At 37.3% G+C, this 23,147-nt stretch overlaps 1 protein-coding gene across 5 annotated transcripts in view; it reads left to right on the forward strand.

Moving 5' to 3' along the window:
* csmd3b (CUB and Sushi multiple domains 3b) overlaps positions 1 to 23,147 on the forward strand; it is a 414,649-nt gene that overhangs the window by 91,675 nt on the left and 299,827 nt on the right. For all 5 annotated transcript variants that reach the window (XM_058378182.1, XM_058378183.1, XM_058378184.1 and 2 more), the window contains exon 4: positions 18,171 to 18,365. In XM_058378182.1, the coding sequence (XP_058234165.1) occupies positions 18,171 to 18,365 (195 nt within the window). The remainder of the gene's footprint in view (positions 1 to 18,170; positions 18,366 to 23,147) is intronic.

The following is a 23,147-nucleotide window of genomic DNA, read 5'->3' on the forward strand; positions in this document are numbered from 1 at the left end:
AGAGATTAGAGGAAAATAGACTGGTTTGTGCTATCAGGAAAAATATAGCAACTCATATAGTCACTCTTTACAATTATAGTGAACAGAAAAGCGTCCCAGCATGCACGAAAAACATCAAGCCTTGAGGTGGATGTGCTACAACAGCTTAAGACCACATTGGGTTCCACTCCAGTCCGTCAAAAACAGGGATCTGAGGACATCATGAACACAGGCTTCCCAAAACTGAACAGGGGTTTTTCTAGCCTTTAGCTGTCCAGTTGGAGTGAGTTTGTGCCCTTTATGGCCTCAGATTTCTGTTCTTGACTAACCCAAGAACCTTGAGTGAAACCCAGTGTGGTCTTCTGCTGTTCTAGTCCATCCACCTCCAGGTTTGTTATGTTGAGTAGGTTTTAATCAGTAATTTTCCCAAAGGTATGCCATAATGAGTCATTTTATTTTCTCAGCATGTATAATTTAATTTATTTTGTCAAGGGCATCAGTGGGTGAAATTCTTTCCCAGATATTTATGCAGTAGTGCCTTGCTTCACAGACATGCAGTATGCTTGAGTATAGCAGTAACACTTTTCTGAAGTATCTGTACTTCCATAAAGCAAAAAATCTCTTTCTGAAAAAGAAAGAAAGAAAAAAACATAGCTGCCATACAAGACTGTTTGTAAAAGTCCTCATCTTTAGTGCCCTCTGGGCTCCTCACAAGATTTTGTCACAGTGTGGCAGTTAAAACATTTTGCCAATACTAAAATGTCACAACGTTGTAGTTCCTGGAGTGCTCCTTAAACATCATTTGGGACAAAAAAAAAGTGGGTGTCAAAGTGACCTTTACTTTCTAATCGATTACTTCTCCAACATCTTGTTCAATCATCAATTAGTCAGTTTCACATTTTAAAAGATCACTACTAAAGCTTGTTCAGTAACACTTTAAAGACTTGGCCACCACTGCTGCTGCTGCTGCTGCTGATCTCACTTATAAACTCATTATGTGTTGATAACAATAATGATCCTGGACATAAAGATGTGCTCTCTTTTCTGAATGCAGTATGATTTTATTTTTCACATGTAAAGCTATAGTGCAGAGGATGTTTTGCAAAAAATGAAAACATAACTAAGTCAGGGGAGAAAAAAATTGACGGTGCATGCCCACATGTGTCGGTGATGGCAGTCACCACGCATACATATAAGTGACATAAAACAAAACACTTGGAACTTTTCGCTTGCTAGTAAGATTCAGAGTAATAATAATGCAGCTAGTGACTAAAGGTAGGTGGTGGTGGTGAGGTTAGAGATATTTTTACATTTTCAAAATGAGTTATGTCATTCATGAGCCCTCTGCTTGCCTGATCTGTGTCTTTTTATTTACTAATGAGGGGTTTAACAAGTGTGCTAGCACTATCTGGCTCATGACAAGCATTGTTTACACGCTATAGAAGAAAATACACAGATGAGAGAGCAAAATAGACAGACATTTCAGATTGTAGTGCATACAGATTTGTTGCATTTTTAACTAGCTATAGCTAACAGACTAGCTGCATCTATCTTCTCCGGAGATGCAATGAACATTAAGAAAATTATTTAAGACCACTAATAAACATTAAGCCTTTATAGCGCATCATTTTTAAACCCTTTATGACAGAGAGGAACTAAAATATTTGTCTTTAATCTACTTGTAATTATTTTTCCTCTGACGTCACTACCTGCTATAGGTATTACGCTGAGCTCTGACCCCAACTCTCTAAAGATGTTATAGTTCTCATTGCTTTTAACTTATATGGTGGGCCTTTAGAAGGCATCAAGGTCAGAGGTGACAATAAAGATCCACAGATCAAGTAAGACACTTACTTCACACTTACTTTTCCCAGTTTGAAAAGCTGCAGGTCACTGATTACTGTTTTACTTCAGTGGCTTGTTAATAGAGCGAGGTGAAGATTCCAACAGAGCTAACAATATTGTCACTAAAATAGAAAAGCTTAGGTGGGCAAGGAGTCATACTTTACCATGTTGGGTTATTTCTGACTCTGTGTTTGACCATTCGAAAGTACACTGTGAAATAACAACAAAGATTTATTAAGGGTCAGAAAAAGTCATTTCTGCTTTATGCCATTTAACCTTCTTCCCACTTAATGTACTGTAATTAGATGAAGCTTTTGAGCAGTACACTGACTCTTAGCTTTAGCTCTTGGGAGATTGTGCTCTATATTCCACTGTTATATAAACATTAGCTGATTCAAGCCATTAATTGAACCTTCCTTATTAGCATAAATCCTACATGTTAATCATCCTTCCTTGAGTCTGCTGATTCCCTCCCCTTGCCCCAGTGTGAACCCCCTCTGTGGGTATGAGGGAACATCACTCTGATCACACACTGTATCTACCCCTCCACTCCATCTGTCCAGGTAAGCTAGGCTAGTATATGTGAAGACAAATATTGTTTAAGCAGCACAGTTCTCCATTTCAATGCTGTCTTGCAGTGCACAGATGCTCAGGTCTCATCTTATTGCTCCTCCTCACTTCATTCCTGAACCCACTAACAAGAGCTTGGGTCAACGCACGCAAACTTTAATAATGTCTAAAAGCAAAGTTTGTTACACAGAAATGGATTCTGGGAAGAAACTTACTTTCATGTAAATGAACTTCCCATCAGTGTACCCTCCGCGACTTTACCTAGGGTTCTCTCACTATCACCCGTTAATGCCTATGCAGCTGAGCCTCTTTGATATGAAACTCAAAGTAGTTTAGACCGACCATGTGCTCAACTCATTTAATTGCTTGCAATTGAATCTGTTTGTGTTTTTAAATAACTTTTATTGAAAGCTTTTATTTAAAATGAATAGCATTAAAATGATACAATTGGCAAGGGACTGGTTTACAGGCAGCTGGCATTTGACCTCGCAGCTGTCAACACACTAGTCTGGGATGACTCAGCACTTTTATATTTTATATTGCAGTCATAATAACGTTAATCAGTCTATCAGTCATCCCCATATGTGTCTAGAGACAAAACCAATTATAAATGCAATTTCAGTTGGACTCATTCGAAAAAAGAAATAAATAAAAGTAAAAAATTTCACATATGCATTTAATGTGAGCGGAGCAGCAGCAGTGCTGTAAATGCAGTTTTCAGCAAAAACTGTGTGCACAACAGGACCGGACCAGCGCACTCATATAGGTTTGGTGAACATTCTTATAACAGCCTCCACACATGGTAGGCTTGTCACTAGATGTTGGAGTGTGTCTGTGGGGATTTGTGTTCATTCAGCTACAAGAGCTTTATTGCGGTCAGGCACTGATGTTTGGTCAGTGTTCCAGTTCATACCAAAGGTGTTCAGTGGGGATGAGGTCAGGACTCTATGAAGGACACTCAAGGTCTTCCTCTCCAACCTTCTTAAACCATGGAGCTCGCATTGTGCACATGGGCATTGTCATGCTGGAGCAGATTTGTGCCTTTTAGTCCCAGTGAATGGAAATACTAATGCTACAGCATACAAAGATATTCTATACAGTTTTGTGAAATTATATGGAAGCCCTTTTATTGGTGTGATAGTCAGGTGACCACATACCTCCGGCTATATGGTATAGTTTGTGCTTTGTTGCTGTGCAAAAACCCTGGAACTTGTGGTTCATTTACAATATTTCTGGAGCTGTAAATCATTTACATTTCTTACGGTATGTGAATTCAACTATATACTGCGTACGGTATATGCAGAATAACCAGTTCCAGACTCCAGAGTAAGTAGTGACTTGTGTGCATAGTTTCTGCAACTGCAAAACAAAACTTCTCTACAATCAATCTCACATTCATAGTAAGATTATTTCCAGTACATATCAAAATCCTTTCCAGTCTTTATTGACTGGTGTTTGCAATAGATAATTATTTAACGTGGAACCTGTGTTTCTACACCAGCAAATCTTTCAGGAAGTGGTGTGATTTAAGAGTTTTGAGTTATTTGTGATTTGCTGGTGTTATGAACTTAACAGATCTAAAAAAATATTCACCTGCCCTGCTCTGGTTGGCCCCCATTGCTAATAAAAAGGAGTTGGTGCTGATGACCTTGTGACTAAATTCACATGAATAATATGCTATTAATCTGCATCATGGCAAAAAAAGTGATATCACTGTTGCCTTTGTGATACATTGTGAAAAATGTCACATCACAAGTTGTCTTTATTTGTCACATATACACTACCAGTCAAAAGTTTGGACACCTTTTAATTCAATGTTTTTTGTTTAGGGATTTTTTTTCTACATTCTAGAACAATACTGGAGATTTCAAAACTATGAAATAACACACATGGACTTAAGTAATCCATATGTAACGACAACAAAAAACAGTCAGTTGTTATTTTAAGACACGAAGGTCAGGTGTTCTGGAATAGTTCTTGCAAGAACAGTATTGTCAAGTGCATTTGCAAAACCCATCAAGCACCATGATGAAACTGGACCACATGAAGACCATCCCAGTAAAGCAAGACCAAAACTGACCTCTGCTGCAGAGGAGAAGTTCATTTAGAGTCACCAGCCTCAGAAATCACCAATTAACAGGACCACAGATTAGAGCCGTTATGAAGGCTTTACAGAGCATCAGTAGCAGACATATCTCAATATCAACTGTTCAAACCAGATTATTGTGTATTTCGGCCGCCTTCAGCATTGTTTTACAATGTAGAAAGAAATAAACATCAGAAAAGACCATGGAAGTATTCTTCTTGCCCTGGCTCAAATAAGTTATTTGTTTTGGCTGATTTAGTACTGAGTTTCATAGTATATACTGTATACTTATATACTGTATTAGAGTATTATATTTACAGTTCAATTACCTTCAGTAAAGCTAAGATGCTTTAACAAATAATGGAATGCACAATTTCTAAATATCCAGTAAATACTCTAAAGAATGCTTTATAGTAAAAAAAATTGTCATATTTTGCTTTTGCATATTAAACTGAATACATTTTATTAGGGATACGGTCACTGTAGTTTTAAGAATGGATTCAGGAATTAAGAAAATGGCTGATAGGATGTTCCAAGCATCCTGGAGAACAGTTTTCGATTCTGACCGGCTCTCTCTGCATGTGAAATGCTATGGCTATGTTTTTGTCAGAAACATCATCTGTTACTTAGTATGGCCAATTACTTAGAAACATACAAAGATTTTTTCCATTCGTTTGTTCATTTATAGTAACCACTTTGACTTTGGCTATTTCACAGTTTTTTAGGAAGGATGTCACAGATTCCAGCCATTCTGCTACACATATATTAAGCTTATATCATTATTACTGTATAACCACTTCAGATCACTAAAGACTGTTTGCTTTTTTTTTATTTATACCCGCTCACAATATAAGAAATAAACTGCATACATAGCAAACGATAGCTGTGTTTAGGTAGTAAAGCATTAAACATGGGGGTTTGTTAAAAAAAATAGTTATAGTTTGTTATGTATAGTTAAAATTTAAATGCTAACCATTTTGTTTTCTGTCCAAACAAAATGAAAATATCATAACATAATAAGCAAATCTGGATAGAAAAGAAAATCTCTCTCTGTGTATTGTGTGTGTGCTGCAGTTGAGGATATATCTGCTGTGCCCCAAGCTGTGGTGTGCCTTTCCTATACGAGTTGGTCCTGACTGTTATTTCTATGCTATTGGTTTCAGTAAAGCTGCTTACCATGTAACAGACCAGAGAGTTTAGCCGACTGTACCAAGCTACTGATGCATGTAGACACGGGTCTGACAGAATTAATTCAACTAAAGTGGCCACTTCCAGAAGGCTTCTAGCTCTAGTTACCCTGATCTCCTTCATGATTCCTTGAATCCAGTTTCTGTGCCTTCACCAGGTTGTTCTGTGGGAATGCCAATCCCTGGTTGTTATGCTGAAGCTGAGATGATCCATTGTCCCCCCATAATCCTCTTGTGCTTGGCTTCCTTCTCAGTGTGTGTTCACTCCACTGTCGGACACATGCTACATCAGGATTTCCGGGGCAAATGATGAAGCGCTGCTTTAATTGTCGGTGATGCTGTGTAGGTGACCTTTTGAGTGGTCGCATTTATAGTCTAGGTAATGAAGAGCCCAGTAGCTCATGCTCTCACTGCACTTGTGAGTATATGGGAAGCCCAATTGTCTCACCCAAACCAAGGGCTTGATTTCCCCTGATAGCACCTCTTTCTCTCACTCTTTCTTTTTTTAATTATACTCGATGTCTTCCTTTTCTCTTAGTCAATGTGCACTCTAATCTTGCATTCTATTGGTTTGATTTTGTTCTCTTTCTAAAGCACCTGGAATGGTTTAACTAAAAAAAAGTACACATGCACAGCTAATAAGAAAGGAAAACAGGATAGCACACATACTTTTAAATATACCTCTCATCACACTCTGCAACCCAACATAATCAAAGCCTGGGTGCACTATCTCATGGGACAGCTGATGCCCGTCTTCTGCAGTTCCAGCTGACTGACTGCCGACTGGCGTTGCCTGCTCCCCCACAGCATTTAATATGCAGCTCCACCGATTCTTGAAGAGGCAGAGGAATTTGATCAAAGAAAGGCTGCACTGCACATATTTGCTTCTTCCTTCATACGTCCTTTGGCTTGAAACTTTTTCTGGTAAACCACCTGATACAAATGCAGATGAAAAAAAAAAAAAAAGTAAAAATAAGATCATTGGGGTAAGATAATAAGGGGTAAGGTAAAATAACCTATGCTGTGTGTAATGATGATAGTAATGACCCATACCATCAGATGCATTAAATACATATACACAGTTGCTTATTTTACAATCATTGGTCCTTTTATCAAGTAAACCATCGTATAGGTTCACATTGGTTACTGATTGTAGCTCATCTGTTGCTCTGTTGCTGTGTTATTTGTTAGCTCTTTCCTACCCTAGCCATCCGTTAAAATTCATCACCACTGAGCAGATGTTATTCAAGTGGTAGCTCATTTCTCAGAGCAATAGTGACACCGAAATGATAAGACATGATATTTGGTATTGCAGTGATCCGAGTGTTTTAGACGGAGCAACATTGCTGGAGTTTTTAAATGTCACTGCTGGGTTGAAAACCAAAAATATCCTGTAGTCAGAAACTCATCGTTCATTCATTCATCTCCAGTAACTTCTTTATCCAGGTCAGGGTCACAGTGGATTTAAAACCTTTTTCGGGAGCACTGGACACAACGCAGGGATACAGCACGGGCACCATGCACACACGCACACATTCACAGGCATGGGCAGCTATCTAGAGTAGACAATTCACCTACCACCTTGTTTTTATGAGGTAGGAGGAAACTGGTGAACCCAACTGTTCACAGACAGTAACCTGAGCTCAAGATCGAAGCGGGAAGCCTGACCAATGCACCACTGTTCAGAAACTGGTCACTGATTAAGTACTAGAGGATCCTCACACAAATTGTACATAAGACAAATGAATTATTGAGCGCTCTTATCAACAACACTGCCACTGAGGTGCCAATACAATAAAAATAGAATGGAGGAAGTTGTCTGTCAGATTTTGGCACTGATAGACTACAACGGATAGTGTGTGTGTGTGTCTGTGTGTGTGTGTGTGTGTGTGTGTGTAGAGTACTGCTAAGTTGGTGTTGTTCTAAGGTCTACAATTGATGCAAATTCATTGGGTAATAGTTTAAAATGTGAACATTTTGATTTTTTCAGGATTCATGTTCGTTATTTGATGTTTACAATTGATGCAGGAAGTATGACTGCTGAACAATGGACCATTTACTGTTTAATGGTTTTTATAGTCATTGGGTTTCATTAAAAGCTAGTGACTGAGGTATCGTGAGCTCATTTTTGGGAGACCGAGGTAATCCCAGGCCTATTTACTCATTTATTTAATCGGATCGGTCATCTTCATGGTTTATAGGTCATGAATGGACACCAGAGACATTTGGCTCTCTACCTTATTCCTGTTTCCACTGAGTTTGTGGAAGGGCAGTTAGAATTAGTGCCAATGAAAGACTATTAATAATAATTTTATTATTTTATTTTTAGCTTCTTTTCCCTTTTTTTATTTTGTCAAATTAAGTGTTTGATGAACTGTATCACAACATTTGAAAGTGTATAACCCCGTTTGGGATAAAAAAGGGGTCAAGGTTAAGTCAATGTAATGGTTTTGCCTAGAAATGTCACTCTTGATTATTTCCTGTGAAGTGATATACATGTTTGTAGTTCTTTGGGTTTTGAGTAACTAATGGAAAGATAGCCTAGTATTTATCACCACCAGATTTCCCTTAATGTACTTGAACTCGTGGAGTATTTTTGAGCACTGCCTTGGGTGAGTGATTATATTTTTCCTAGTGAAATCTTTTTAGATCTCACCAGCTATTAAACGTAATTGAAATGTTCCCTAGATATAGGTATATATATCGAAAATGTAATAAAAAGGTATTATAATAATTTATAATATATAATTATATCATTATTATAGGCTTTATAATTAATTACTCCTTTAACTAATAATAATCACAATCGTTATGAATGTCATAAACAGTTTATTATGAAATCTTGAGTTCATGACTCATGATGTCTCTGCCATGTTTTAGCCCACTTCCGGGGTTGAGCATGGGCCAAAGGAGCTCTTAGTTTTATGACATACCGATTCACCCATCCATTACTCTTCCTCTATCGTTTCTCTGTCAGCTACCATTTTATTAGAAGCATTCTCATCATCATACTCCTCTGTCGTTACTGGTGGCCATTTTGTGCACCTCTTAAAGGAATAAGAGAAAGTCCAAGGTTGCCAAGATGAAGGGACATTGATGTGGTCACTAGGAAACAGTTTCTGATGGAGTTGGCTAAAAGCGATCAAACTGAGCCAACTAAGGTAATATAGAGGCTTACATATTTAATGGGATTTAGGCATTATCATTAGGCTTGATTGATATTGATTTTTCTTTGATGGCGCAATTCATTTCAAGTTAACAGTTTAATTGTTCAGGACATTAAGAAAATGGCATTGTTTACATATAAATTCCTGGGTACGTATTATAACATCAATTTGGAAATTGGTTTCTGTTTGTGTAGATCCAGCACACACACACACACACAAACACAATTTTTTCTCATTTTACCACTTTAGCAATTTTTTTTCTTGTACTCTATGTTTAACAATACAATAAAATATAAAAAATAAAATAAAATTAAATAGTAAAAAAAAATTCATTAAATAAATAAATAAATAAATAAATAAGTCTGTTAGCTGACGTTTTGAACCAGCCACTGATGTGTGGCTCAAGCTTAACTTTTTTTTTTTTTTTGTATATACACTATTTCTTATGTTAATTCCTAATCATTTGAAAGAAATGGAGGTCAAGCTATGCAATTTCTAAGAACTCGATACCTTTATTCATATTGGTATGCACATTAAGCCAAATGACTTTCCAAATACATAGCAATACTGTTGTGCATTTAATGACTTCTTTTCCACCCTATTATTACACACATTGCATGATTTACAAAGAACAGGTAATTTCAGGAGCTCACTCATTTTGGTATCTTTCAGCAGGTCTCAGCAATTTGATCTCATTAAATCTAAAACGTGGTCTGCATTCAGGCATACACATTACCATGAACCATCTTGTCCACTATCTAAGACAAAAACACCAATAAAAGTCTTGATTGGACCACAGAGGGGTGATTTTTCACCCTGATCTCTGAAGATTTGTCAGGACAGGCCAAGAGAAGCTAAATTGAATGAAAAATCCTATAGTGTTCACCAGCCTTAAAGGAAATACGAGAAAGATTTTAAAGACCTGTCCAGTTGGCAATAAATATCCATTTAAGCCTCCACATGGGGTTTCTATAGTGAAATTGTTGACCTGCATAACAGCAGTCAGTGCCATTGAGCGAAGATGCAGTGCTGATTTTCCTTGCGCATTCCTTGCTTTTTAAACACATATATTTTCAGCTGACTGTCATCCAGTTCACTTTTAGACATTAATCTTTGCAGTCTGCTGCCTTTAAGGTCTGTGGGGAATGAGAATCAGTTTATTTTCCATGTTTGAAAGTGAGAGGTTGTGGTTCTGAGGTTTAACACCCATGTAGGGCTCCTCATGAGGGACCGTTGTGGACCCTGTCCATGGTCCTGATTGCCTTTCTTCTTTGTGAGCGTTCTCAGAATGCAGACAGCAAAGCAAAATCAACGGTTTTCTACTCCATATCACCGTATGATGCTTTCTCACAGTGATTTGACCCACATGGTGTGAACTGACCAAGTCTGATGATGTTCTTTTTCCTGTGATTAAGGGTGCTATTCATCTGCACTGTGCATAGGAAGCATGTCACTTTAGATGCTGAAATGAATGTCTACAGCTTATTTAAGAGGCTATTTTGTTGCACATTTTTGGTATTTTTTTTACTTGGCACAGTGGGCAGCAGGGCCATCTCATGTCTCCAGGGTTAATCTATAGCTATACCAAATAGCCACTCACTCAGTGTCCATCACATCCCTAAGCAGGATAAACTGCTTGCTGAAGATGAATGAATAAGAAATGAATCACGTTTCATTGTTTATGAAATTATTAGTAAAGTATTTTTAAAAACCTACTCTAAGTCTTCCCAAGTGGTTATTTGTCTTCAGTGGACAATAGTCAGTTATACTTAAGAATGGGGATCATGCACTTTGCTAAAGAGGGATAATAGTTAAATTCGTATGTTAGTTGACTTGTATTGTATTTTTTGTGCATGGCTGCTACATGTAATAAACAATCTGCCGGATATATAAGAACAAGTAGAAACTTGACCAATCGGAAAGTTGATTGAATATTAATTCACAAAAGAACAGAGCTTGTTAAAATCACACCAGATGAAGCTGTAACCAATGTTATACACCGTCACCATGCACACATAGCACCATCTTTACCCCCACCATCACCATTCTAATGAGGTGGAGGTTTGTGTTTTTTGCCAAAATACAAATTATAATTTATGCAATTTTATCCAAACTGGTTACTTTTAATCTACAACTGTTCTGACTTGAGATTAAGACCAATTTTGGGTGAACTGGGAAAGAGCATTCAACACCATTGAATGAAGATGCAGTGCTAATTCTTCTTTTCCTTCCTTTGCTTTTTAAACATATGTATTTTTAGCCCCATCCAGTTCACTTGTAGACATTCATCTTTGCAGCATGCTGCCCATAATGCCTGTGGGAAATGGAAATCAGTTTATTTTCCATGTTTGAAAGTGAGAGGTTGTGCTACTGAGCTTTAACACCAGTCTAGGCAAGTTCTTTCCCAAGGGCATCTACGGTCCTTGATAGTAAAAGTTGGATTTGAACCCTGCCAAGCTCAGCAGTATCTGACATCTACAGACAAGCTCACTGGATCTCAAACGTCACACCAGGCTTCTCTGTAATCACCTTGATCATTTCCTTCTCCATCAGGATGACTTGCATTGTAATATAGAGAGCAACTTTACTAAAAATACAGTGAATAGGAGTAAAGCTAAAAGAACTGGTTTTCTAGAGAAACACAAAACTTGAAAAGAAGTACCCATGGGCAAATATGTTGGTTGCACATGTAGGGTGTATGATTTATTTATTTTTTCTAATCCATTACTTTACATAAGGAAGCTGTTGAGTTAATTCCATTTTTAGTCACTGACTGGCAAGTCTGTTTGTGAGGAATTGTCAATGGACTATGGTGCTATCTTTGACAATTAAAGGACTAGTTTTTTTTTTAATGTAATGTCTCCATTTTTTCAGGCTACGTGTCCATCATACTACCTTAGTATTAACCTTCATTAGCAAAGACAATGATTAAAAAAATACACTTTACTTTACTTGAGAATGACATAGCCATGTTATTAACATGAAATGGAAGCTGTTTCATGGGTTGCCAGTGATATAATTATTACATGCTAGAATTATAATAATTGGCATATCAGTGGCTATAATGTTTAATGCCATGGCAGTGAATTTTGCCCATGATTTTTCCAAAATCATGACGCCAAAGAGCACAGCAGCCATCATGACAATTATGGTAATCATAGTGCTGATATACATCTGGATATAAACAGACAGAGACATGGTATGTCATCTGCTATAGTTATGCTATTCTTATAACACAGGGTCCACATATGTTATCAGATACATGTACAGGCATTAACCTACCAGCATACACCAATCATTCCTTCTGTTTAGTAGGAAGCTACAACAGTGATTTGATCATGTATTTAGCTTGCCTATGTCACAGCTAAAAGTTTGTTCTTTACTGGTTTAGCAACTGGTGTGTCCTTTTTACCTAAAACTCTAATCAGATCTTGCCATAAAGTACCACTGGCTGTAGAAATGTGACGTTTTTATTGTTACAGACTCATTTTTTTTATTGTTTTTTACCCTTTGCCGCAGTTCAGATATTTTTCTGATTTTATTACAGTCAACTGAATATTAATTTAGTAAAAGGGTTTATAAAAGGATAAAAAATGATTAATTCAAACTCGGGGGAAAATAGTGAGCATCTTTGTTCCAATACCAGCAGCTCTGCAGCACCTCAGATTCATCAAAGTCACACTAAACCCTGATCATCTAAAAGAATTTATTTTCTTCTGTAGCAGGAACAGCAAAAAATTTAATATCCTGTTGGCTGAGAGTGGTCCTTTTTGTCTTGCTCCTGTTCCCATACTATGATTTGCATACCTTCGTAGTGTAAGTGTGAATGTTACATGAGGATCTTCCTTTGTTGCAGTGTGGGAGACAGGAGCAGATTTAGATCAAAGCAGTTCAAAAGCCTTTCTGGGAGAATCTGCAGTTTCTTGAAGGTTTCAGTTCTAGACTAAAATAAATCCGACACAAGAGCAATCAATCAATCAATAAGTCAATCAATCAGTGCACATTGATCTACAAAAGATGTGTGTAGGTGTTTCTTTGCAGCACATGTCTAACAACATGTTGGTGATATACAGAATGTGTACAAGATTACATCATTTTGACAAACTGTGTCAACATGTAATTGCAGAACTTGATTAATTATACCACTGCCAAGCCATAAACACTTCCAGGAGATAAGATATCAGGCTCCCTTTTGCTTAACTTTTTGATAAGAATCAAACTAAGTGGGACTGCAGTAGAGGTGAGCAGCTGATGCCAGGCTCATTAGTGTGCTGTCTGTCACTCTCAGTTCGAACCCAACACCACAACACCACACAACAAAACACAACACACCTCAACACAACACAGCCCCTCCATACAAGATTATGTCTCTGATCAATACCAAATTAAGCTGCAAGGTTGAGCTTTAGGTTCCACTGAATTTCAGGAAATTATATGACGTCACCAACAGGCTTTATTTTTGCTTGGCAGATGGGTTGTGACAGGAGAGAATATAATGATGGGTTTTTTTCCCCCTCTTCTAGCATTGTTGGATTAGAATAATTTACCAAAAAACATCATCTCCTCTCATCTCATCTTCACAATTTCCTGAGAGAGATGATCAAAGTGTGTAAAGTTTTGGTTTTAGCCAAGATGGATTAAAATAGACGAGAGTAGTGTGTGTGTGTGTGTGTGTGTGTGTGTGTGCACCTACCTAAAGGCTAGCTCACATCATTCATACTGCACAAAATAAGGCTGTCATGTCTGTCTTTGTGCATTATTGAACATAACCCTTGACGTCTGCCGTTGCCTCTGTTATTTCCTATCAGTGAAACCATAATGTGAAGCAACAAAATACAGCAAAGGAACATTTACTCTAAATTAGGTCATTTCAAGAGCCATTACAAACAAACCAAAGGTTGGCAGAAGATGATAAATTGTCTGCTAGACCATTGGGATACTAAGTGTGAATTGGCTCCCTTCTTCCTTAAAATTTGTTGCATAGTGACATGAATCATCTTCAGAAATAGAAGTTTCACTACACAGACCACGAACCAACTCCAGGTTATTGCTTCATTTTTTTTTTGTTTGCTGTTGTTTTGCATACTACATTGCTATGATGTACAAGTTGAAGCACCTCCCAGAGCCCAAAAGAATGTACCATATAGTCTTGAAATTATGATACAATTGATCAAACTTGTATATTTCATGGTGTGATTCCGTAATGGTTTCTTGCTTTATAGAATCTTAATTTGGTTGCTAATGCCTTGTGCAACAGAAGGTCCTTTTACAGAGACCGGGCTAAGGATTTATTTATTTATTTATTTATTTATTTATTTAGTCCGTCCTGTCCTGTGGGAATAGCTATTTGTTTTTCTCTCTCACTGGCTATGCTGGAGTTGAGTCCTCTTTGACAGCGTGGCAGAAAAAGCCAGAGGCGCTACGTTCAGCTCTCGGCTCGACTTCCTTGCACTGATAGGATGAGACAACTGCTCAAATTCAGCCTCGGAATGCACAGATAGTTTTAATTTTATTGTTGTTTTGTGTCATCTTATTTTATGTCAGTAGGTCCATGCACGATTTTCTCATTTGTAAATATCTTCTATTAGTTTCTTAGTAATGACTGTCGAAGATTCATAAAGACAACCTGATCTCCCTCCAATACCCAGCTGGCTTTTAGCAGCTTTTCATTGGCCAGTCATCAAGAAAGTTAAATGGTATGCACAGACTAAACTCCAACCAGACAAGAGGCACACGTTTTTGTCGAAGCAAGCTAAAATTATTTATGCTACATCTGAATAGCATCAAGAAACAGACATTCTGTTTATTCTATTCCCTTATGGGTGCTTGGGCTGTATTCCAAACACTATATGCCTTAAGCTGAGTAACTGAATAATAAGCAGGGCATTTAAAAGTTTAATGCTGGGGTCATATGCATATACAGTATTCAAGGTGATTCAGTTGGTTTTTTTTAAATGACCAATGGCTGATATGACCAATTATGACGCTACTTTTTGTGCAGAAGTGTTGCTATGAAGTTAACCAGCTTAAAAAGAACACTTATAGTGGAACACAAAAAATTAATAAGTGATCATGATGCTGAATTTCTAGTGATAGTTTATAGTAATAGCATTTTATTATGTATATGTAATATTATATCAAGTATATCGCTTCCATTTCCTTCCCGGTGTGAAACTCTTATGGCAAGTCATAAGCAATGGATCTTGAATTTCCATCCTTCTTTGACGTTAGAACAGATTTGAACTTAGCAGTACAAGCCAAAGGCACAGTGATGTTAGCAAACCCAATTGATGGACTCTATAATACACACTGAAGGGAAAATGCCCTGTCACTAAAGAAGGTTCTTGGCAAGGTCCAGCATATTGCTGCACATGTCACAGGCAGACTGAGATGGATGACCAGGCTGAAGCAGGCTCTGCAGATAAGAGAAAGCGAGAGAAAGTGTAATTCCACTACTAAGAGCCCATTTTCCATCCCATCCTCAATCAAACCTACGACCGACTGCTCCATCCTAGGCACAAGGTCTGGTATCTGAAGTGAGAAAAAGGGAACGTTCATTTAAATTTCTTCACTAAAAAGGTTTGCTATCGTTCCTGTTTGAAAATGATGTGGTGCCAAAACGGTCATACGTCATGATTCCATTCAAAACCATCATCAGGTTGATTTGTGCTTATTGATTAAAATGTCGTCATCATCATCCACATGTTGTAGATGATTGCGGTTCACTAGCCTAGATTGCTTAACAGAGAATGTTGAGAGTCTTAAACTATGGTCCTGGAGGTCTTGTACGCATGAATACGTCTGCCACACATGATAAATCCTCTCCAACCACCTGCTCCTAGCTGTTATTTTAGATTATGTCCTGTATAAATTTGACCAGTATGGCCACAATGTGAATGGTGACTGAAAATTTTCTTACATTTGTGTCTTATCTGTATTCACCGGCCCAGTAGAATAAGTGGCTTTTAAAAACTATTAATTGGCCAATGCTGAAAGCTAAGGCACAAAAGTATAACAGTGTCACTGGAGCATGTGGGATGGGAACAGCTGAGGTTTCGACAACTACCACAAAAAAAAAACACTGTAGTGAGACATGACATATGCAAATATTTGCTTATTCCGCTTAGTCTTAAACTATTAAATGTTTGTAGGACATCAGTGATTATTTATCATTCTCTTTAGGGTTACTGAGGAGGAACGTGATGGAACAAGTGAAGGGCATAAGCAAGCATAGATGTTATCTTCATCATTGTGGAACTGATGCTGATCCTGATGCGGTGTTTAAAACTCAGGCAGAACTGCTGGTGTATCAGGGGCAGTTACAGCTTTTGCTATATCATTCTTCAAATCAGTAAAAGGGCTTATGCTAATGCATTTTACTGTTGACTTAATATCCATTAAATGCCTGATCAGCACTTGGAGGCAGTTATAGATATGCATAAGTGGTTTGTAGTGGTCAATTTATGGTTATAAACATTAACTGTCCCATATTCATTTAATTGAATACTTGTTTAGATGTTGTTAGGTGGCAGTGGTAGCTTCCAGTGCAGGTTAAAATGCTGTAACTGGTAAACATCTAAATAAATGAATAGATGAATTAGTAAATAATTTTCAAACTGCAATGGAAGTGAAGTCCATTTCAGTTGTAGGTTGTAACACAACATGTGGAAAAGTTAAACGAGGATGAATGTTTATTCAAGACACTGTACAGCCCAAGGGAAAGGGCAAAGGTCAGTTGGAGGCAATGAATGATAATAATCGTGGTGTTTATGTGTCAGCTCTGTGCATGTTAAGGTTGTGGCTCAGAGGCACGCTAAAGCATAAGCCCTCACTTCAGCCCACTGTTATTTTACGTCATTTGTTCACTATTCTTGATTAATTCGATCACATTAAGTAACTGCTTTATCAGAGTTCAGCCTTAGCCAGTATTATATTAGCATAGTATATATTTTATTAGTGTGTTTTTTTTTAACAGTTCCTAGATCATATTAGTCCTCCTCTCTAGCATGCAGCTTATTTAATATTCCACCTCAACAAACAGCCCACCAGCCTGGCTCGACGCAGGCGTGTGTTTGGTTTCCGACCATGTGCATTTATCCATGTTTTGGCTGCTTTCCTGGTTCCTGTGGTGTTGTTTTACCATGGTAAACAATGATGATGCTGGTGATAAAAATCTAATTAAAGAGTCAGAATTAAAGAGAAGATGACGAGGGATGAGGTGAAAATGAAAACCTTTGGCTTGTGCTCCACAGATTAATACACACTACACCTATTAAGGGAGGTCTTGGCTCTGGCCTAACTTCTGCTAATGTCTACATTGTTATGTCAGTCCTTATTTGCCTTTGCCAAACTTGTTCACTTTCCAGACATAATGACTTGAGGTGGGGGTCTTTAAAAGCTCAAATTGGTGCTTTTCTTGATGAGGCTGCCTAAAATGCCTGGGTTACAATGAGGTCCTTATGATTCTGTGCTGCAGTACAAGCAACATGGCAAGCACGATGTAAGACAAAAATAAATCTAGATTTAAATGGGAAAAAAACTACAAGGAGGCATAATTATTTATAGCACATATTCAGCCTCATACTGATCAGTAACCACACTATCACTACTGGTTATAGGATAATGGTCATTACCAGTATTTTAATGTCACAGGTAGCAGAAATGTTACCTCTGTGAAAGCTTTTAGTAACATTTGTGTTTTTTAACAATAAAAATAGTAAGTATAAATAAAGGTCCCTGGTTCAAAAATTGTGATTGGCTGCACTATTGTGCCTCTAAGTTTGAAGAAGTGTGTGTGTTTGTGTGTGTGTGTGTTTGTGTGTGTGTTTGTGTGTGTGTGTGTGTGCATCGATCGACTGCTATCATCCATGGTGTACTTCCATCTCAGTTCTTCTATTCCCAGGATACACTCTGGATCGTCCTTTTACCCTGAACAAGAAATAAAGTTTTTGGAAACAAGCACTTATATGGAAGAGTAATAAAATTTTAACTATCTATACAGCCAGAAAGTTCTGTTTTAAATAAGTAACAGGATGACTGAATGTTGATTTTTCCTGTACTGTAGCATGAAACTAAGTTTGCTGTAGGCTATAGCCGGCTTGCTTTCCAACTGTATTCAGAGAATATGAAAAACTTTTGTCCTCGCATCACTATCTACTGAACTATAACCTACATAGAGTGGCTGGTTTGTACTCAGGGGTGGATCCTTTGAATTCAGGATTAAAGACTTCTCTGTATGTATGCTGCTATTGAATAATTGTATAATGCCAATGCAGGGTAAAATAGTTGAGTATTCTACTTTGGCGCAGATGACAGTATCTGCTTTCTTATTCACAGAATTGCAGAGCAGCTCATGTGGGAACCCAGGTGTGCCTCCCAAAGGAATCCTGTACGGGACCCGCTTCAATGTTGGGGATAAGATCCGCTACAGCTGCGTAAGCGGCTACGTGTTAGACGGACATCCCCAACTCACCTGCGTGACCAATGCAGGCAATGCAGCAGTATGGGACTTTCCTGTCCCCATCTGCAGAGGTAAGCACTGAGCACTTTACTGTTATTGTGATTGCTGCATGATGGGATGTACAGTATACACTGCATTTGTGAGTATATGTGTGTTCTCGCCAGTGGCGTACAGTCCTCTGTGATTCTAGGGCTTTGACAATGTTCAAGTGAACTACGTTTATACAGAACAGTACAGAGGTAGTATTCATGCTCTATTCATGCTCTCAGATTGTTCCACTAGTCTATGCACAAGAACGTGAAAGTGAAACAAAGTTATTTTATTTAGATAAATCACCAAAGGCCTAGATAACCAAGGCAGTACGCCATGTCTGTTGGGTGGTGTTTGTGTGATGGTCTTATGTATAATGTGTGTGCTTCTCTGCATGGGTTCTTTAATGTACATTTCCACTAACCAGAGTCATCTGTGTATAATCACTTGCCTTGGTAGGATGTTTCAGGATGTTGGTTTTGTGCAGTTCTGGGAAAGTATGGAAGTCAAAGACACTCATTTACCGACTGGGAAGTTTATGGAAATTCAGAAAACACTTGATTAAATTCCTTAATGTGTTTTAGAGACTTTGAGTTTGTATACTAATTGTGTTTAGACATCCCATTTATTATATATATATATATATATATATATATATATATATATATATATATATATATATATATATATATATATATATATATATATAAATTAAGGCTTTAGAAAAATATTCGGGGAGATTCTTGATAAGTCAAGAAGGAAAGAGTTAGTCTCCTATATACTTTTGTGTAAATGTGTGGGGGATAAATAAAGCACATATACACAATGCATACTTTAGCTGCACAAAAGCATTATACTTGTTTCTATATTATAACAACATATGCTACATCATAAGACATTAATACGGTGGCATTCTCAGCACTTCCGATTCCCCACAGCATAGCAGGCTTAAGAGTCTGTGTGTGTTCTTGCTGTAAACATATCAAGATTTGTTGTTCCATGCTCAAAGCTATTAAAATTTCCATTAGCCTTGAGCGCTCTTAAATAAGCACTACATACCTACACAGAAGTCCCTAAGACTGCATTTTATAGTGAAGCTGAGATGATCGCATTTGCATCATGCTCATTTTGGTTGGCCAGATTGCCATGTTAGGCGAAGTAGAAGGACAAATAGCCGAACGTGGTTCAGCGTGGAACGTTTTCCTACCCCAGAGCACAGCCAGAATGGCAGGCAGTTTCATGTGCCAGCATGTATACTGCACACAGGGATTTCTCTTGGCCTATGTGATACTACCCACTGTCAATGAAATTGCAATTTATAGAACACATTGTACAAGAAAAAAAATGAAGCCAACAGTGTGAATAATAGACTATGTGGCTTGCAATGTACATTACATGTCTTAGGCTCAAGGGAAATAAATGTTGCTGATATGAGTTTGGTGACTGGCGGATGGATAAAGGGAAGGGAGAGTACATACAGGGTTTTATGTATCAAAATTTCTCACTTACTACAGATAAACAGAGGGAAAGCGACTGTTTGTGTGTCCGATCGTCCGAAGATTTTGACCAGGAAATTTTATAGATCAGGTAGCACCTTAGGTGAATTTTTTTTAGAGATATATTCCCAAGGGTTAATTTAAAAAAAAAACCCAAAACATAAAGTATATAGAATGGACTGTCAATTGAAAAAAAAAACTCCAAATGCAGTCAAACACGTTAAAAAAAAAAATCATTCAGGTAAAAAGTAATATCAGAATTACTGGCACCTTTTCAGAAAATTGAGCAAAAATTATGGTAGTAAACAAACAAGATACACATTAAAACCTTAAAAATTAATTAATTATTTATCTAAAAAGTAAAGATACTCCTACTTTCATACACGCACAATAGCATTTTATCTGAAAACTATTGTGCCAAAATGATTACCAATTAAAGAGTATATTTAGGAATTTTCTAAATAAATTGGTGGGGAAAATTGCTCTCAATCCCCTAGAACCATGTCTTTGTTTCCATAGGGTAAAAAATATAAAGTTGCATAATTATAAAATCCCTTTGCCGTCTATTAACCATAAGAAAGAAAACCATTTTATGCTAAAAATTTCAACACAAAAGGCACAGATGATGACACAGTATTTAATTAAGTGCAATTAGGTCCATGACAAATAATGAAGACCATCTTGCAACACTTTTTAACTTGCTGAACTTCACTAAGCATTTTTAAAACAACAATTATCATTGTTTGTTGTGGTCAGATGCAACCCTGAAGAGGTCAGATTGAACATATTTGGTGACAAAACTGATTGCGTTCAAGGAGGAACATTTGGTAGCCACATTAAAATACGATGGTGGATCAGTGATGTTTTTTGGTGGTGGTTCTTGTGAAATTAAATGGCATCATGAAGGATCAGGATATTTCAACCCAAAACCTGGTTGCCTGCCAAGAGGTTCAGAGTCGGCAATGGATATATAGCTTTTATCAAGATTAAAAAATTAAGCATTAAGAATTAAAGAAACTGAATGAAACGATACTGAATGATTTGAACTGAAAATCTCAGACACCAGATTTGAAAACTTACAGTAAAAACCTGTAGTCTAAAAAGAAGAAGGAAGTCCATATGCACAAACCATAAAATATAACAGACCTTGTGTAAATGTTTATCATGGATGAAAAGACAAAGTTCTCAGTCCGGTGGTCTCTAACTTTTCCAGACGTGCCTTAATGCAGAACAAAATATTCATTCTTAAAGTGCAGATGAGTTCGAAAAGAAGTGTTTAAATAAAACTACACTAAGTCCTTGAAGTTCTTTCATTCTACCACGTATTATATACGCTATTATTATTCATTTATGCTCATTTTAATAAATTGTGCCAAAATTCTAGCACTATAATTATTTTCATTCCTTTTTCCTTTATAAAATTGGACGGCACTCATCTTAAAAGGATGCTTTATATTTTGTGTTTATATTTGTTCAATTTTTTTTTTTTCACCCTCCAAACTTGCAGTGTGATGTTTGTATACCCAGATCTGCTTCATTGGCAGCCTGATTTCCATCTAAAAAGGGAGAAAAAGAAGTTTATTCATTAGTAGCAAAAAAAAAAAAGGCATTGAAACCCTAAATCAAGAAACCTTTAACAATACAACATCAGGAAATGTCAGCGTTATGGTGACATTCGCTAATAAATGAATCTCCAGACTCGAGGCTTTGTGGTGTTAAAAGCACTCAGGAATTATTTGTTGTTCTCTGCTGCTTCTTATTCCCATCGCTGATTGTGTGATGAATGATTTCACTTGCCACTTGTTAACCTGAACCTGTCTGCTCTGCACTATGGCTTGAAAATTACAGTTTGCTGAATAGCATTCTAAATCCATTTCAAGTCAAGTAGCATTTTACTGTCATCCCACTTTCATAAGTGAGATGAAATATTCCTCCGGGGCTGAGGTGCAGCATATAAAACAATAGAGGAGCACAGTATAGTAAATACGCGACTAAAGTACATGGATTGGACAGGGCATTGTTCATAATATACTGCTAACAACACAGATGTAGTGTATGTTGTGTAATTAGCAAAAGCTGAGCAAAAACTGTCCCAATTATCTATTTACTTTTGCAGCATTTGGCAGACACCATTATCCAGAACGACTTATCTCAGTTATACATCTGAGCAGTTGGGTGTTAAAGGCATTGCTCACGGGCCCAACAGAGGCAGTTTGGCAGCGCTGGGATTTAAACTCACAACCCCACCATCTCAGACTATATCATATGTGTTTATTCCATATGTATACACCAGCACAAGGAGTAATAGATATTTGATTCCAATTATAGAGGGATAATTGCTGATATAAAGAAAGGATTCTCAATTAGAATTGGTTAATGGACTGCATCTTTGAATATCTCAGGTGTTCACGGTGCACAAATCGTTCCTATACAATATTTAGTCAGAGTGTCAGCATGACCCTACAAATGTGTGACATTCTAACAGGATATTAAAACTCGTCCACGTCCACAGAGCTCCAAATGAATAACAATGAATGTGATGCGGAAGAGCAACTTTGACTGAACTTTTCACTGTGTATTACAGCAGACGTGTTCAAACTGGGTCACACAAAGGAATTTCCATGGTAAAGAACTTTAAAAAACAAAACAAAACAAAAAAACCCTATAAAATAAATATTTAAAGACTCTTGTCAGACCTGCCAACCTTTACACAGTCTCATAGGAGCTACACATTTCAGCATTGGATTCCATTAGTTAGCTCTCAAATACATGGCACTTTTTATATAATAAAAATGGCAGATGAGGAAATCGGTATAAGAATGATTGGCGGTTACAGTGGTGTGAACGAGCCAATATTAACTTATCTGTCTGGAAGCCCCGCCCCCTTCCTTCATCCCACAATAGTAATGTTTTGGCTCATATTGTTTAAAAGATGCATTGAAGCAGCACCCTTAAATTTTGTGAAGTAAATGACACACACACACACACACACCATATACCACACACCATACACCTGACTGAGAAACACTGAGAATGAGCTGAGAAAACTTTGCCAATCACTTGGTCTTTCAAAACATTTCCCAGTTCAATAACCTTAGGCCTTAGAGCCAAGAACAAAGCAAACAAAATTGAAAACAACCCATCCAGAACAGGAAATAAAATCAAATCAGTCTAAAGTTTTTGCAAATGCATTTGAAAATTGAGTTCTAAAATCACATTAGTATGCATTCAGTTCACCTAAAATATTGAACTTTTTTTTTTTTTCCTAGTTTTGTGAGCTCTTTGAAAATAATACTAAATTTAACCCAGTAATGCAAAAGAAAATAA

Source organism: Hemibagrus wyckioides, linkage group LG24 (genome assembly GCF_019097595.1).
Source record: "Hemibagrus wyckioides isolate EC202008001 linkage group LG24, SWU_Hwy_1.0, whole genome shotgun sequence".
Lineage (NCBI taxonomy): Eukaryota > Metazoa > Chordata > Actinopteri > Siluriformes > Bagridae > Hemibagrus > Hemibagrus wyckioides.